The following is a 15,103-nucleotide window of genomic DNA, read 5'->3' on the forward strand; positions in this document are numbered from 1 at the left end:
ACCAGTCACTGAAGTCACTGCGGGAAGACACAAGAACACATATCCTTCCGCTGAAGTCACAGTGGACCTATCATTTGAGTGAAACGATGGTGAAAAACGTGTTAAACGCCTATATCTAAATTATAATTGTTTAAGATCTCTTTAGAAAATTCGTACTACTTAATACATTCGTTGACTGTATCCAGGACACCACAAAAAAAGCACACTCAAAGTTTTCTTTTTCTGTGTCGCCGCCGCGGAGGAATTTTTTTTCTCATTTTTCTACTTCTCGGTGCTTGGATGACTCAAAATTAACCCGTTCAATGATGTTTTTTTTTCTTTTCTCCTCCCCTTGAACTACACGCTTTTTCCCGATATGTCTTCTAACACCCACTCTTCACTAACTTTCTTCTCTAGCATGACTTTTCATGCCATACTGAGCATAAGGCTTCATCGTTAACAACTGCAGTGTTCAGGTAATTTGGGCAAAAGATTCTTGACTTTGAAAGAGTGGTGGTAAATAAAAATGTCTCCCTGTAAGCTCCAAAACTAGCTTTATACATTTTGTACGCCAAATTAATCAATACTTAGTATGTTTTTTTCTTGTTGAAGACCCAGACTACATCATTTTGCTACTGTGTGCGAGGAAATAAAAGTGAAGATAGATTATACCAGGTGAGTAAATCCAGGTGGGCTCTTTAATCAGTGTTCATGCATTTTGTTACCTGCAAGTTTCAGGTTGGTCACTAATTTCTCAGGTGCAGATTTGGTTTGGTTTGGCAGGACTGTTTTGGGGAGAGAATCTCATTTAAATTTTAAAGAATTAGTAATAATGTAAGGAATTGTAAGAAGAAGTGATCTCAATCTTTCCCAAAAGAAAGACATAATGTCACTTTTGAGTTTAATGTCTTCATTTTGTTATCATTAGAGTTTAATTAACTCGTCGATTGGCAGAAAATTGATTAGCAACAGTTTTGACAAGTCATTTTTAAGCCAAAATTCCTAAAAATGTGGAAAAATAGCAGTTTTTCCTTTTTAATAAAGTTTTAAATTGAATTTATTTGGGTTTGGGACAAATGAAGATGTCTTATTGCTCCTTTCATAATTATGACAGACGTTTTTCACTGTTTTGTTTCTATTTTATAAATCAAACGATTAATCCAGAAACTAATCATCGGATTAATTATGAAAGTAATTCTAAGTTGCAGCTGTAGTTATCACAAAGGTTAGGTTTAAAGCTCAGGTTAGTGTCAATAGCCTACATGATAAGATATTTCTCTTGTTGTTTACCAGAAGAAAAATATTTCACAGTAGATAATCTTGTTTAATTACATCAAGGTTGGCTTCAGTACTGACATCTAAAACACAGGAAAACCCCAATGCTGCCCTTTATTCTGTTCTGTTATTCTGTCACGCACAGACAAACACACTCACACTAGCTTTATAAACTGTTAGTAATCCCAAACTAATTATCCCTTATCAGCCAGAATGATCCAGGTGTAAATTGCTGGCTCATCACAATAACAAGACCACGTCTCATCCCAGTGATTTGTTTGTCTTTACACCCTGTTAGAGAAACACTGCCGAGCCTCCTGCCGCTGCGACCGGCCCTCTGTCCTCTATTCAACCCTGCTGAAAGGCCTGGGACCAGGGGGAGCAAATTGATCTCCTCAGGGGTCTGTACTGACAATGCTTTTGTTGCTGTGGCCAATGTCAAGCTCTAGCTCTCCATGCGTGGTTGGGTGTCAGGTGCTGGCGGGACAACAAACGCTGCTCAGGCATTTGGTCAGATGCTGTTTTTGTTGATAAACCACGTCTTGTGTTTGCTTATTCTTCTTATCTCTCACCAAAACATATAAACCCTGCTTTTTTTATTTTGAAATTTGTTGTCATAAGATTGTTAGATGGCAAATTCAATTCAATTCAGAATTCCTCCTGTCATACACTTTGATGAATCCCGCATTTCACGGTTTAACAGTTGGTCCTGTAAGCCAGTAGTGCTGTGATATAAATCACTTCAGAGGATCAGTTTGTCTGCAGCACTGTTTTCCTAATGATGTCACTCCAGATGTGGGCTTCTATAGTTTGGGAAGGATGGGGTGAGAAAGGGTGTGGATCTGCCTCGTGAGCAGAAAACACTGATTAGTTCCTCCTTGCCATTGCGCTGATGAAAGACCTTCCACCACAGAAGTCTGACATAGTTTCGAAGAAGAAAAAATAAAGCATTAGCAAACAAAGTCTCACTGATACTTTAAATCCCTTTGAACCACGTTTCTATTGAATACATCAGGGACTCCAACTTCAAATCTCTTGTTTGAGATGACAAACCCCCCCCCCCCCCCCCCCAGGTTTATCAGGTTGGTGAAACAAAAGTAGATTAGATAATTACAGTTGTGTTAGTAGTGAGTAAATTCACAAACCACATTAAAAATCCATTTTTATTTGCAGTCAGAACTGTCAGAAACAAATGGAAATCAACGGGTGTGTCACCAGAACTTCAATTTTAATACCACAAGAGTGTTAGATTTTTGTATTTGTGTTAGTATTTTGTATACCACAGGGTAGTAATAAAAGTGGATCAGAGTCATCGGGCCTCTGTCATGTCAGTTAGAGAGCTGCTTTCATCAACGTTGGGGCTCTTCATGCTGATTTGGAGCTCATCAGTCAGGGTGACTCCAGCTGTCAGCCAGTAGATTTATACTGCAGAACATGGTGTTCAGGGGGGCAGATAGAAGAGACTGATTACACTAGACACAGAGAGAGAGAGAGAGAGAGAGAGAGAGAGAGGGTATGTGTGTGTGCGTGTGTGTGTAAAAGTACATGTGCACTCCCCTTAACCATAAACACGCCATCTTTCCCCCCGACATGATAGCCATGGGAAACCAAATCAGCGCCTGTCATTTAAGAAGAACATCAGCCAGCCTTTACGTTCTAAGATGGCAGGCAGGAGAGTCAGTATGAAGCGTATACATGATGCCTTTCTATAATTAGTAGTGGCAGGGACTGATTTACTTTTCATTACCCTGCTGTGGCAGCTGATTTGCTACCATAAACAGTTGCGCATAACTTAAAGTGGTTCTGGAGGCTTCTGTTAGCTTCAGGGAGACACTTTATTGCACTTTTTTGCTCTAAAACACAAGCAAAAAAACCGCTGTTAACTTTTAATGCAGGCAAATGTGCTTCCCTCAGATCAGTTTTAGTTAAGAGAGGGGTCACTGAGATGAGCGTTCATGAACTTCATGAAAGCAGTAGGTGTGAAGTTTTTATGCCCTCTGTGCCCCCACCAAGACTCTTGCACATGTTGTGCCGGAAGCATCATTTATCTAATGTCATCTTTACTGTGTAAGCAGATCTGGGGGGACAGGAAGCTAAAGGGGGTATATTTAGGGTTGATTATCACCTCCTCTCTCACTGACCTGTTTTGAAAGCGGCCACTAGACAGCTTTACATGTGTCTCTTTCTGTTATAGAGCCGTAGATATGTTAAGAAGAGGTTTAAATAAAATCAAGGGAGCTGGAGTGGACGGTGTTGTTCTGCTCTGTGGCTGTGACCATGATAAGTAAGACGTTAGAGAATATCAGATCAGTCGAGTTTCAGATCTCCTTGATAAAAACATCAACAGGGAGAGTTTGGCCACCAGTGCGGGGTCATCAAGATGAGAAGCCACACGGTGTCTAATTTACAGAGAGATGCAGAAGCGATAGAAGGGTTTCCAAGTATTTAATCACAGTAAATCATTTTCCTGTGTGAACTTGAGGTTATATGAGCCAAATGTCAACATTTGGGCAGATAACACATGCATCACTTTAAGAAAAAAAGCACACAGATCAGCACTAAATCAGTGTTATCATTTACATGGTCAGGTATGGGACCTTCTCCAAAGAAAGTAAACATACCTGTGCAATTTTTTTTTTACTGTGATATATAAAGATAAAAGCCATGCAGAGTAGCCATAGATAAAAAGTGTAATTTCATAGTGCAATCATTGCATGTAATAGCTACAAACTGATTTACTGTGACCAAACAGTCCATTAAGCCGAGGTTGTCATCAGAGGCTGTAATTATTTGATAAATTGTCAAGCTGATGAATCACTTTGTGAACCATTACTGAGCCAACAGCGTCATGTTGCCCACAACAGGCAAAACAAGGGAAAAAGCTGTAATGCCATCTCCAGCAGATCTCATTAGAGCTCGATATCCTGTGACTTTGAACATACGGTTACATTAATGTAGCACTCTGCAGGGGTCAAGTTCCTCGGCGAAAGCATGGATTTTATGCGTATGTTCGTGTGAGAAACAGAGATAGTGTGTGTGCGAGTGAACATGTGCGTCATGGCGTTCCACAGTGGTCAAAGGTGGAGAGTCAGCGAGCACGAGTGCCTGATGTGACCAAGCGTGATGTGGGTAGTGGCCTCAGCCAAAGGGGTCCCTGATGAGGAGAAAAGGGGAGCTGGCAGAGAGATGAGGTAACAGGTGATGAAGGAAAGGTGTGAGGAGGAGGAGGGGGGGGGGGGGGATGTGTGTATGCACTGCTTGAGTATGTGTGTGTGTGTGTGTGTATGAACACATCCTGTAAAGTGACCTATGGCTCTGGCAGGGCCAGGTGGACAGGAATGTGCTGTGTGTGGATGGGATCCTCCCTCGAGCACCCCTGCCTGCCCACCGTCACCCCACACTAGCAGGCTATTTATACTGCACTGTGGGAAAATAACGGCCCCAGCACTGTCATCTGGTTCCTGCCATGTTTATACTCCCCACCCACACACACACACATGCAAAACACCACCATGCTTTTCCAACTCCCTTGGTTACAAACAACTTAAGGACAGCATGTAGCCTAACTGGCATATTTGCCTCGTTCGCTGGCATTATCACTGCTGACGGTATCCTCCAGTCACCCTACTGTAACACAGGATTCACGTGACTGTTTGGATTTGATGGCTCGATTTGTGCAGAGGAGCAAGTCCCTAAGCTAGAAACACAAGTTAAGAATATACTATGTGATTCCTTTAAGTTCTGCTACCTGAGGTGACTAGTAGGAAACAGATTGATAAGATTTTCCGTACGCAAACATATACATATGCACACATAGCGGGCATGCACTCATGCATGCGGAATTCTCATTTGTGTGAGAAGCGCAAACATTCCTCTGTTCTCTAAAACTGCGCGGCTGAGATTAATAAAGCTTCACTGTCTGCTGCAGGAAGCAAATAAAGAGATAAAAAATAAAGGTGTAAATTATAAAATGCATGCCAACATGCAGCAACAGCATGACAGTAAAAAGGGTAAGAGGATCTTAACACTACTCTTGACTCACAAAAATGACTGTTGGAATCACATTTTGAGAATCATAGCGGGGTGAAGTGCAAGATTAGAACAATTACTTTTTTTAATGACTGCAACGGTGAAAAAAAACACCTTGGCCTTGACAATTGTGGTTGTTATAAGCTGCCGTTAAGGTGAACATATATTTATGCAGCGGGGACTGATTTAGATAAAAGGAGGAATAGTAAAAGACCAGAAGTTAACACTGTGACTTCTGCAAATAACTCACTATAACAAATCTACACATTCTGTTGCTGACGATATTTGGATTTGAGAAAGGTCTCGAGGGCAAATTCAGTCCCGTCAATGTCGACCCGAGGTCACCCGAGTCTTTCTCCCATACATTAACACACATACAGGGACACAAATTTAAGCACGGACATATGCACTCAAATGCCAAAGCATAAACACACAAAAATATTGACACATACATTTAGACCCTCTTCCATCATGCCTTGGTCTCTGCCCAAGGGTGCATTAGGTCAAACTAATCTGCCGCAGTCCATAATGTTTACCACACAGACGTAACATATGCTACATTATAGACAGAAATACTAAGATAATAATTACATTCACTTATACTGTTTTCATTTCCTTCAAAAGTTTTCCCTTTAAGTATCTGACATCATCTGGTGATGATTTTGTACAATATCACCACTAGGTTGAACTTTTTTCCGGTAATTGTCATGTTCAATGTGAAGGTTTCTGTGTACACTGAAAGTTGTGTGAGCGTGTAAAGTGAGTGTGCTGGGCATATCTTCCAGGGTTAATTGTATCATAAATTCACAAGCTGCTAAAAGACAGGCATGGCTGGAATTCACACTTCAGCCCTCACTTTCTCACAGGCACAGCTCAGCTTTGTGTGTGTGTGTGTATGTGTGTGTGTGTGCTTGTGTATCAGATATGACACTATTAATAAACCAACAATGTTATCTATTTAAAAGGAATGGAGAGATAAATGAGAATCACTGGGAAGCAACAGAAGAAAATTGAGAGAAATTTATGGTTTCAGTTCTTTAGTGCACGGTACATTATACTGTTATTCTGGGACTAACGATGCACAGTAATGCAGAAAATGCAGAGAGCAGAGGTGTGTTTTGACCAGGTATGCATGACGCATCTCTCGTAGAGTGACAACATTTATGCGTGTGAACATCTCTTCTCACTTTCTCTTACATTTTTCTCTTCCCACTCTGTATCCTGTTGTTGTTTATGGCATCGCTAGTTTGACATACCTAAAGGGCAATTCGAGCACTCAGCGTGAGATGTGAGTAAATATGCAGTGCTGGGAAAAAGATCATTTATTACATCGGTTTTATTACAGATGTAAAGCTCTGCTCTTTTTTTTAAACAGACTCTTGCAGAATTATGACGGCAAGGTGTGATGGGTCAGGAGTGGTCTGCGATGAGGTGATAAAGAACACACAGCGTGCAGCGCAGGTCGAGGCCTGCGGAACAGCCCTGCTCCGCGCACCACACCGACCCCCCCTGTGAGAAGTTCCCGGTTCCCAGGACCCGGTGTGTACGTTTGGGGGCAATAACTCACCAGGTCCCTTTAACTTCCTCTTTCGGCCTTCTGCGTTTTATGACCCTCTCCTCTGCCATACAGCTGCTGTCTCCGCAGCTTCCCTTTACTCTGATTGGATCAGACGGGGAGTTTGAGAGAAGAGGATGAACGGGGGGAAGAGACGGGGGGAAGCAGCTGGGATGAGGTGGGAAGCTGGTCTGATATGGGATGGAATTTTTATCAGGGCCTTCACAGAGGACGAGATGGACACAGTATCCGTCATTGTGGTCTGCTTCATACTGCTCCTTTCCACCACACTTTACGTGTACATTGGGAAACTTAGCAGCCTCATAATCAGGCTGAATCGCCAGTTTGTTTTTCCCTTCATTAATTCAGTTTAAATCACTAAAAATCTGGATATGCAAGCAGTGATTCAGATTTCTAGGAAAGCATTTTTATTTTTTTTCCATTTAACAGTACTGTTCTTACAAATCTGTAATGTTTCTTTTGAACTGCTCAGCAGGGATTTACAGCAACTGTACATTAAAGCATTGATTAAAATATTCTGAGTGTGTTTTTGTTTTCAGTTTTGTCACATCCTGTTAGAGAACAAGGTCTCCAGTAAGTAGATGAAGTTGTGAGAGAGTTTTGCAACGCAGCAGTACAGATCTGTTTCTCTACTGTCTGCCCTCCCATTTAATGAGATCATATCTGTGAAGTTCAGAGGACATAGGGCACATGAGGAGGAATCAATGAATTTGCAACCAAGCACGCTGTCTGCATGTTTGTCTCAAGGAAAGTGAAAAGCTCATGTGATGCCAGAAACATGACTGAAACTGTCTCGCTGGGTCTGAATCTTCATGCTTGGCTGTGTCCCGGTGACTTTGAGACGTATCAGCTGAAGGTGAAGGTCAAGGTTACGTTGTTTTAATGTCCTGTTTCTTTAAGAGACTCAGGAGAAGTTCGAGTGTGGGTGGACAATCTTGTGGTTGTGTCTTTGACAGGAAATGGCAGGAGTGCACGCCGCAGGTTTTGTTCAACAAAGCTGATTAATGTATAGAAAGTAACATTTCTACCCGTGTCGGTTTGTGTGTGTGTGTGTGTGTTTAAATCAGGCTATGTGTGTTTAGTACATGCGCTGTATTCCTGACCCCTGATCACACAAAGTATTTTAATCCAATCAGCTTCGTTTTCACATGACTGTCACACACTCGCTGCTGCTATGGTAACCTGCAGAAGAAGCAGAGAAAGTGCTGGAGTAAGAGAGGGGTACGTTGTCCTCTCTTTAATCACTGTGACATTTACACACACACACATTGATTTTAACTTTACCTATAGGGTTCACTTCCTTATTTTTTTCCCCCCAGCAGATTCTGTATTTGTATGACTTCACAAAAATACAAACCCTTGTTTTGCAATGCAGGCCCTTTGATAGACTTACGCATGTGTGACGGAGGAAGAAAAGTCACTGTTATCAAGTTCAGTGGAAAAGACTGAATGCAGACAAGATTGGGAAATCACCAATAATCAGGAGATAAAATTATGATAATACGTAAAAAAAAAATTATGCAACAGGAAATTCAGTGTGTCAGTGTTCAGTTTTTTACTTTTCTGTGTCTGGAAAGTCAAGTTTTAAGAAATTACTGAATTTTTCAACTGTCACCAGAGTTTTATATTTTTACAGTACATTTTTATTGGTCAGCTTGTCCCAGAAAGCTGAAATGTATTTTAAAAGGATTACAAGTAGTTTAATCTTTAAATAAAACAATAAATTATACCCAAAAGTACTGTAGTATAAATGTTGATTGTAGACTGTAGAATTCTGCAGGACTGAAAATAACAGTTCTGTTGCATACTGACGAAAAACAGATGGTGACGCACTTGTAAGATGTGATTAAAGATAATTTTGTCTAGCTGATGTTGTTGCTGCAGCACAGTGTCACACACACAACAGCTAACAAGTAGACAAAAACACAAAGACGAGTGGTAATCAACAACAGTTAATAAAAGGAAAATTTGCAGTAAAAAAAAATTTAGCATTTTTCAGATTATCAAAGCTGTTTTTAGTGGAACAAGATTACAAAGAAAGATAACAACTGTGACCAAACTCACAAATAACAGCTTCCCTTGAGAGGTGAGAAGGTTAGCCTGTGCCCTGTGGTTTGTTTTTGGCACGCTACCCTCTGCTGCTTCTCATTTTTTCTCTGACATTTCCTGTTCTACCTCAAGTTGAAGATTCAAGCTGCGTCTTTAGTCAGCTCACAAAGCCAGTTGTTGCATTTACTGCTAATGCGCTTTGAAAACCTGCATCTTCAGCAGTCTGTATTTTTATTCTTTCTCTTGCCCCGGAAGCTGAGGCCTATATTTTTCCCCATCTTTTAAAACTAACCTATGATTTGGAGCTCAGCTAACAGGAGGCCCCTGTCAGCAGTAGAAGTTGCAACTCAGGGAGATTTCTGAACCTAAGTTTCCAACTGTGTCAGCGCAACGGTAGGCAAAGCACTCTACCTGCTGGATAAGAGCGGTATCACCAGAATGTGTTTTCAGTGGCAAACACCATGATGTAGCGTTCGAGTGAAGTGTATTCAGAAAAGCATTGAGATTTTGGAAATCAGCATAAGTGGCCTCAACAGTCTGCTAGTATTCATCACTAATTTCCGCTGAAACCCTTTGTAGGTCTGGAAGAAATAACTTTATCAGTATAAGACAATGATGTGTTAATTGGGAGTGCCCTCTGAGTCACTTAGTTTCCTACTCAGAATTTGAGAGTGACTTAAGTGTTTTTTTAATTGATGTTTTCCCCCCACATTAAATAATAGAGCTCTTTTTTTCCCCAAGACGTGTTTTGCATGCTGTATATTACTCAGATGATAACAGGAAAAAACATTTCAAAGGTTAAATCTCATTTGATTCAATTCACAGACTAATTGCTGTGTTGAAATGGCAAATTACTGTCTTATAGAAGCCCACTCCGACAGAGTATTGAAATTAAGTCACTGAAGTATTATTCTGCAAACAGCATATGACTTAACCAACAATGAGAATGTGACCCAAACTTTAAAAAGCATGCATCACGATTTGCATTCCCAGTTGAAGAGTGCCTGATAATCATCAGTTAAACTCAACGTCCTCTGACAGAAAGGAAACATGCTTTGTGCAAACGATTTTATTCATAGATAGCAGACAGAACAGAAAGAGAGAAGGTGTCCGTTTCCAACTGTGAGCAGACGGCAGCTGCCCAACACCTGTGACTCTCCTTCTCAGCCTGAAATCGACTTTTAAATTGAGTCTACATTTGTGTAAACTTCATACAAAATAAAAAGGACCCAAGCAGACATCAAATCTTTTTTTTTTTTGTTTGTCTTTATGCCTGTCAACAGAAAAGTGCGGGTCCACACAGTCACGGTGCAAGAGAGCATAAAGGGAGCGTGGGCACACTCTGTTGAGGTCAGGTTAGTCAGGGTCACTGACGTCCTATTGTGGCTAAAGGAATCTGCCAAATCAGACACAGATGAAATAGCATTTGAAAGGCTTCCATACAATATCTTTAAAAAAAACCAAAAAAAGTCTACTTAAATTACCTATGTTGTTGCTGAGGATATTCAACTGGTTAAGGTAGTAGTACATATCTATCCAGGCTCTTGAAGCCGTCACTACTGTGATTATAATGTTAATGGAAGCCAATACCCATATGATGTGCTCAAATTAAACGTGTGATAAATTAAATGTCTTTTTTTTCTATTTTTGCTCTTTTCTGTATCATTAGACAGTATACAAGTTTAAATCAAGCAGTCATGTTATAGTACAGTACAGGTTTGGAAACACAAAACAGGAAATTGATTCTTCTCGTCATTTTTCATCCACACTTGCACACAAATGACCTTCTCACACACGCACACATACACGCACACGCACGCACACACACACACGCAGGCACACACACACACACACACGCAGGCACACACACACACACGCAGGCACACACACACACACACACACACACACACACACACACACACACACACACACACACACACACACACACACACACACACACACACACACACTTCCTCTTCCTAACTCCAGGGCAACTACTAGCGCACTACTGTGTAATTGCTAATAATGAAGCTGTGTATTATGACATCATTTATATTCAGATCACACAACAACATGGGCGGTGGTATGTCTGTAAAGTCTTATTAAGGTCAGGGATCCTGTTTTTAGCATCTGCACACTCGGTGCAGCTCGTTTTCCACTTTAATACCTCCTTCCTGTTCTTTTCTTTCCCTTCTCAGAGCCACCAGAAGCGCACGTAGACAATGAGCATGATGAAAAAGACACCACCGGCTGCCAGCTTGGCATAGGTGGAACGAGTATTCAGATACTTGGCATCGCTCCTGTACTTCTTTGACAGGCTGGACAAGTTGCTGGCCTTGGAGTCGAGCGCTGCAGGGAGGAGAAACCAGAGGAAAGGGAACGGGAGTTCAAAACATAACAGGAAAAGAGGAGAGAGAGACACATAATTAAAACTGGATCACACTGTAAAATTTTTCCTGTACTTTTAGCAGTCAGTGTAGAAAGGCGTATTGCACCATTTGGACCTCAAGAGACCTCCACAGGCCTGAGATAACATGAGGACTTACCAGAGAGAGCCTCTCCTCTCTGCAGCACCTCTTCTATGTTAGCCACCATGATCCTCTGTACATCCTGGAGCTCTGTGTTGATGCTGCCCAGATTCCTCCTCGCTCGGCTGTCAATGTATGATTTCTTGGTTTTTTGGATGTAGGTGTCTGGTCAGAGAGAGAGAGACGAATAGTAAAAGCAGTTACAGAAAATCTGTGGAGTCTTTTCTCTAAATATTTCACTGCCAGAGTGGTTGAGTGAAGATGACATTTGGCCCAGACTGTTGTGTCTGCACTTTAGACAACATCCCTTCCCTGATGGTTTTAATAACTGACGTGATAGTCGAAGGGTGATGACCTATTGAATGTGCCGCAGCCCTGTTCGTTTTCGCAAGAAGTTCAGTATTGCAAGTTCTGGGATTCATTTTTTCCCCTTCAAGCAACAACAAATGTGAACTCCTTGACACAAAGTCACATAAATTATTGGAGAAAGTGATAGATTGCTTATTTACATACTGCATTAAGCATAATGCAAAAAAAGCAAGCTACTAGCTATCCTCATGAACATGGACACACCTACTGCAGAGACGACTTTCGCCCACACCCTCTTTAATTGCATTGTTTTTTTCTTACCAAATTCGATGAAGGAGTAAGGCCGGGATACTGTGGGGACCTTCTTTCCGTGCTGCTCGTGAAACTCTGCCTGCAAGTCTTCTAGGTAGGCAAAGGCCAGCTTCTTAGGGAAGCTGGCTTCACACAGCACAAGGTAGCAGACTCCTTTCTCTATAACATAGCTGCAAAGAAAACCAAGAGAAAGATATGATTTAAAACACAAAGTGTGTATGGGCAGTTTATAGGTAGAGGGCAAGTGAGTTTATTTTAATGACTGCATAAATACATCAAAACTGTCCAGAAACCATTACTGAAATAACCTAATTGAGACAGATGGTGAGTTAGAATATTAATGTTCTTTGCGTAACGCTTCATACTCACTGAAATGCCATGGACCCCGCCTCTAAAGTGCAGCGCGTGGGACTCTGGTCATTGAGTTTCCTGAAGAGCTGCTTAGCTTGACTCTGATACTGCTGCAGGTCACGACCCAACTAAACAGACAGCAGACCAGCACTGGTTACCAAACCACGCAGCCATATCTCACACAGGCAATAAGTGTTTAATCAGGGCAAGAAATTGGTTTTTGTTTGCATTGTTGTCTCACATTACGTATAAACTTCACAGGCAACTTTCAGTTAACCAACAGAGGAGATAAAAACAACTAAATTTAAGTGTGGTGACCTGCTTCGGTGCGAGACAGTAATAGAAACCACCTACAATCCGCATTTCACACTGTGTGACTTAGTGTTCATTTCTTGCCCTGTAAAGTGCGCTGAAAATAAATGCTTGGCATAAAAGACTACAGACAGACTCAGCAGTGTGATGCTACATCTGAGACTGGAGGAAATGTTAGTCGTGATAGCGCACGCTTTTCTTTTTTTTTACCATCACAAATTCATTATGGTCAGCATTTGGCTGCTGAATGGTGTTTATTTCTTGACTGTAATGATTTAGAAATGGCCGAATCTTTTTAAAACTACCACTGTAGCATCACAGACACACATACGATGTTGAAGCACAGAGCAGAGACACAACAAACCTTTTCACTTCCCTTTTTGAAAGCAAACACAAGAGAGTGAGGAAAAAACTGTTAGACTCCTGTTAAGTCATGCTCAAACAAAAATACAACAGCTCATCATGTCACAGTGCCATCCATCTGTTTGAACATTTTTCACAAGCTGATTAGTGACCGCTCCTTAAATCGTGGGTAAGAAGCTGACTGTGGAGCCATGATATTGTAGGTGTGGTGGTTTATATTTAAACCGCTAACAGAAATGTGACAATACTTAATTAGGGTGCAAAAACTATGTGGCTTACAGTCAGCATATGATTTGGTATCTTCTCTCATGTGGATTTTCTTTAGACCTTTAAAAACCATGATAAGTATATGATAAAAAGAATCTTTACTTAAATAAAAATGAGATTCTGGACTTTTACGGCCAATAGAAATATAGATTATGTTGCATTTATTAGACAGCTGACAGATGTATGATCCACATGTCTTTAACTGGAACTGAATCAGGGATGCTGCAGTTTTCTGTATGCACCTTAAAGGATTCCCCGATATTTGAGAATTAAAATAAATCCATTTACAAAATATCAGATGATGTATATTTTTAAAACATAGAGAAACATTTTGTTTAAATAAGGATCCTTTGCAAGATATGAGCTGGACATTTAACAGTTGAAAAATTAACTTGTCAGCACTCTCTGGTGGACAAACTATATACTGCAGACACACCTTCTCAATTAGCTCAAACATATCTTTGGCATTTATGTACTGACATTTCTAATTTCTTGTCAGGCAACATGTATGCTGACAGTCCTTAAAACCCATTGATACAGATCAGGCTCTCATCTGTACACGCTCTACTGAAGGAAATGTTACAAACTACTACCTTTAATCAGCTGTTACAATTCATTTAAGCACAACCCACCCTATGCTGTAGTGATACAGGTTTTGAAATGTAATCTTCCTACCTTAGAGCCACCCATTGGTTTCCATTCATACCCATTAGCTATGACAGTCATATTGTATAGTGTTGAAATCTGCTTGAGTTATGTAATGCATCATGGTGGAGATAAAGTCTGCTTTCATTCAGGTCAAAGTTGTGTTATTATTGTGAGGTGCGGTCTTTTCAAATGGCTCCACACTTTAACTGCATCACCGTGTAATAATAATATTAATCTGTAAAAATTAAATTATTCAGACTTTATGTTCACTGTGATGGATCAAGCTGGAGCTAAAACTACAAACACTGGTGTGGATGGTTCTCTGGAGTTAATCAAACCAAATAAAGAGCATATGTGATTTAGGAATGCAGGTTTACCGGGTTATTGAAGGCCTAAAGTGGACTGTGTTTAGCTTAATGACAGGTTGGAGCAGAACAGTTTATCAAAATGAACTGATGAAATTGTTCAAAGCTCAGATGATTCAAAACATTTGATCAGGGCGGTTGAAACACGATGAACCTGTTCATTAAGTTCCCAGGAATGAGGCAATTGCTTTAGGTAAATAAAAGGCTGACTCAGGCCTACTACAGGTACAGGGCACTTCCAGGTCCTGTACTATCAGCAGGTCAGAGGCTCCACGTAATACTCATGCAATAATCAGTATACTCTGTGTGTGTGTGTGTGTGTGTGTCCTCCACATCTGGCTGGAGGAAACCATCCTATGAGTTTGGGAGTCACCGCTGCTCAGCTATTTAACGTGTCATGACAGTATTTGAGTAGTTCGGAAGCATTTACTGAGCTGTGAGAAAGCAAACAGACAGCTTGCGGCCAGAGAGGCATAAAAAAAAGGCTGAATTTGTAACCTGCTCGTCCTCCTGCATCGACGCGGCCAGCGGCAGTCCGTCCGCCAGCCGAGCGATCATCGTCAGCAGCACCATGTCCGCGCTGTTCCGCTCTCACCTCTGCACCACTAAGAGTAACCCTGCTGCTAACTGGTACCAGTGTTTGAGAGGCTGTAAACTGACAACACCACAGGACTGACGGGGCTGACGCGCTGAGCTGGCCGGAAACGATACAGCTTTGTGTGTTACAGCGTAATCCTTCC

General features: G+C 41.2%; 1 protein-coding gene and 1 long non-coding RNA gene across 7 annotated transcripts; one reads left to right on the plus strand and one right to left on the minus strand.

Annotated features, from left to right (window-relative positions):
• Window positions 1-17: 17 nt before the first annotated feature.
• Window positions 18-7,374, plus strand: LOC121899871. Of its 6 annotated transcripts, XR_006096804.1 has the most exons (6): window positions 18-455; window positions 592-654; window positions 1,553-1,655; window positions 4,326-4,445; window positions 6,530-6,571; window positions 6,659-7,374. It is a non-coding gene; the product is annotated as an uncharacterized LOC121899871 (long non-coding RNA). The 6 variants fall into 6 exon arrangements; XR_006096800.1 differs by lacking the exon at window positions 4,326-4,445 and having other exon boundaries at window positions 24-455; window positions 1,553-1,764; XR_006096803.1 differs by lacking the exon at window positions 4,326-4,445 and having other exon boundaries at window positions 28-455.
• A 3,570-nt stretch (window positions 7,375-10,944) lies between these two features.
• Window positions 10,945-15,103, minus strand: sec22bb (SEC22 homolog B, vesicle trafficking protein b). Its single transcript, XM_042416958.1, has 5 exons — window positions 14,862-15,103; window positions 12,427-12,536; window positions 12,067-12,227; window positions 11,455-11,601; window positions 10,945-11,257 (listed from the first exon to the last, which is right to left on the minus strand). The coding sequence occupies exons 1-5, from the start codon at window positions 14,934-14,936 to the stop codon at window positions 11,103-11,105; spliced, it is 648 nt and encodes a 215-aa protein (XP_042272892.1). The 5' UTR covers window positions 14,937-15,103; the 3' UTR covers window positions 10,945-11,102.

Source organism: Thunnus maccoyii, chromosome 7 (genome assembly GCF_910596095.1).
Source record: "Thunnus maccoyii chromosome 7, fThuMac1.1, whole genome shotgun sequence".
Taxonomy (NCBI): domain Eukaryota; kingdom Metazoa; phylum Chordata; class Actinopteri; order Scombriformes; family Scombridae; genus Thunnus; species Thunnus maccoyii.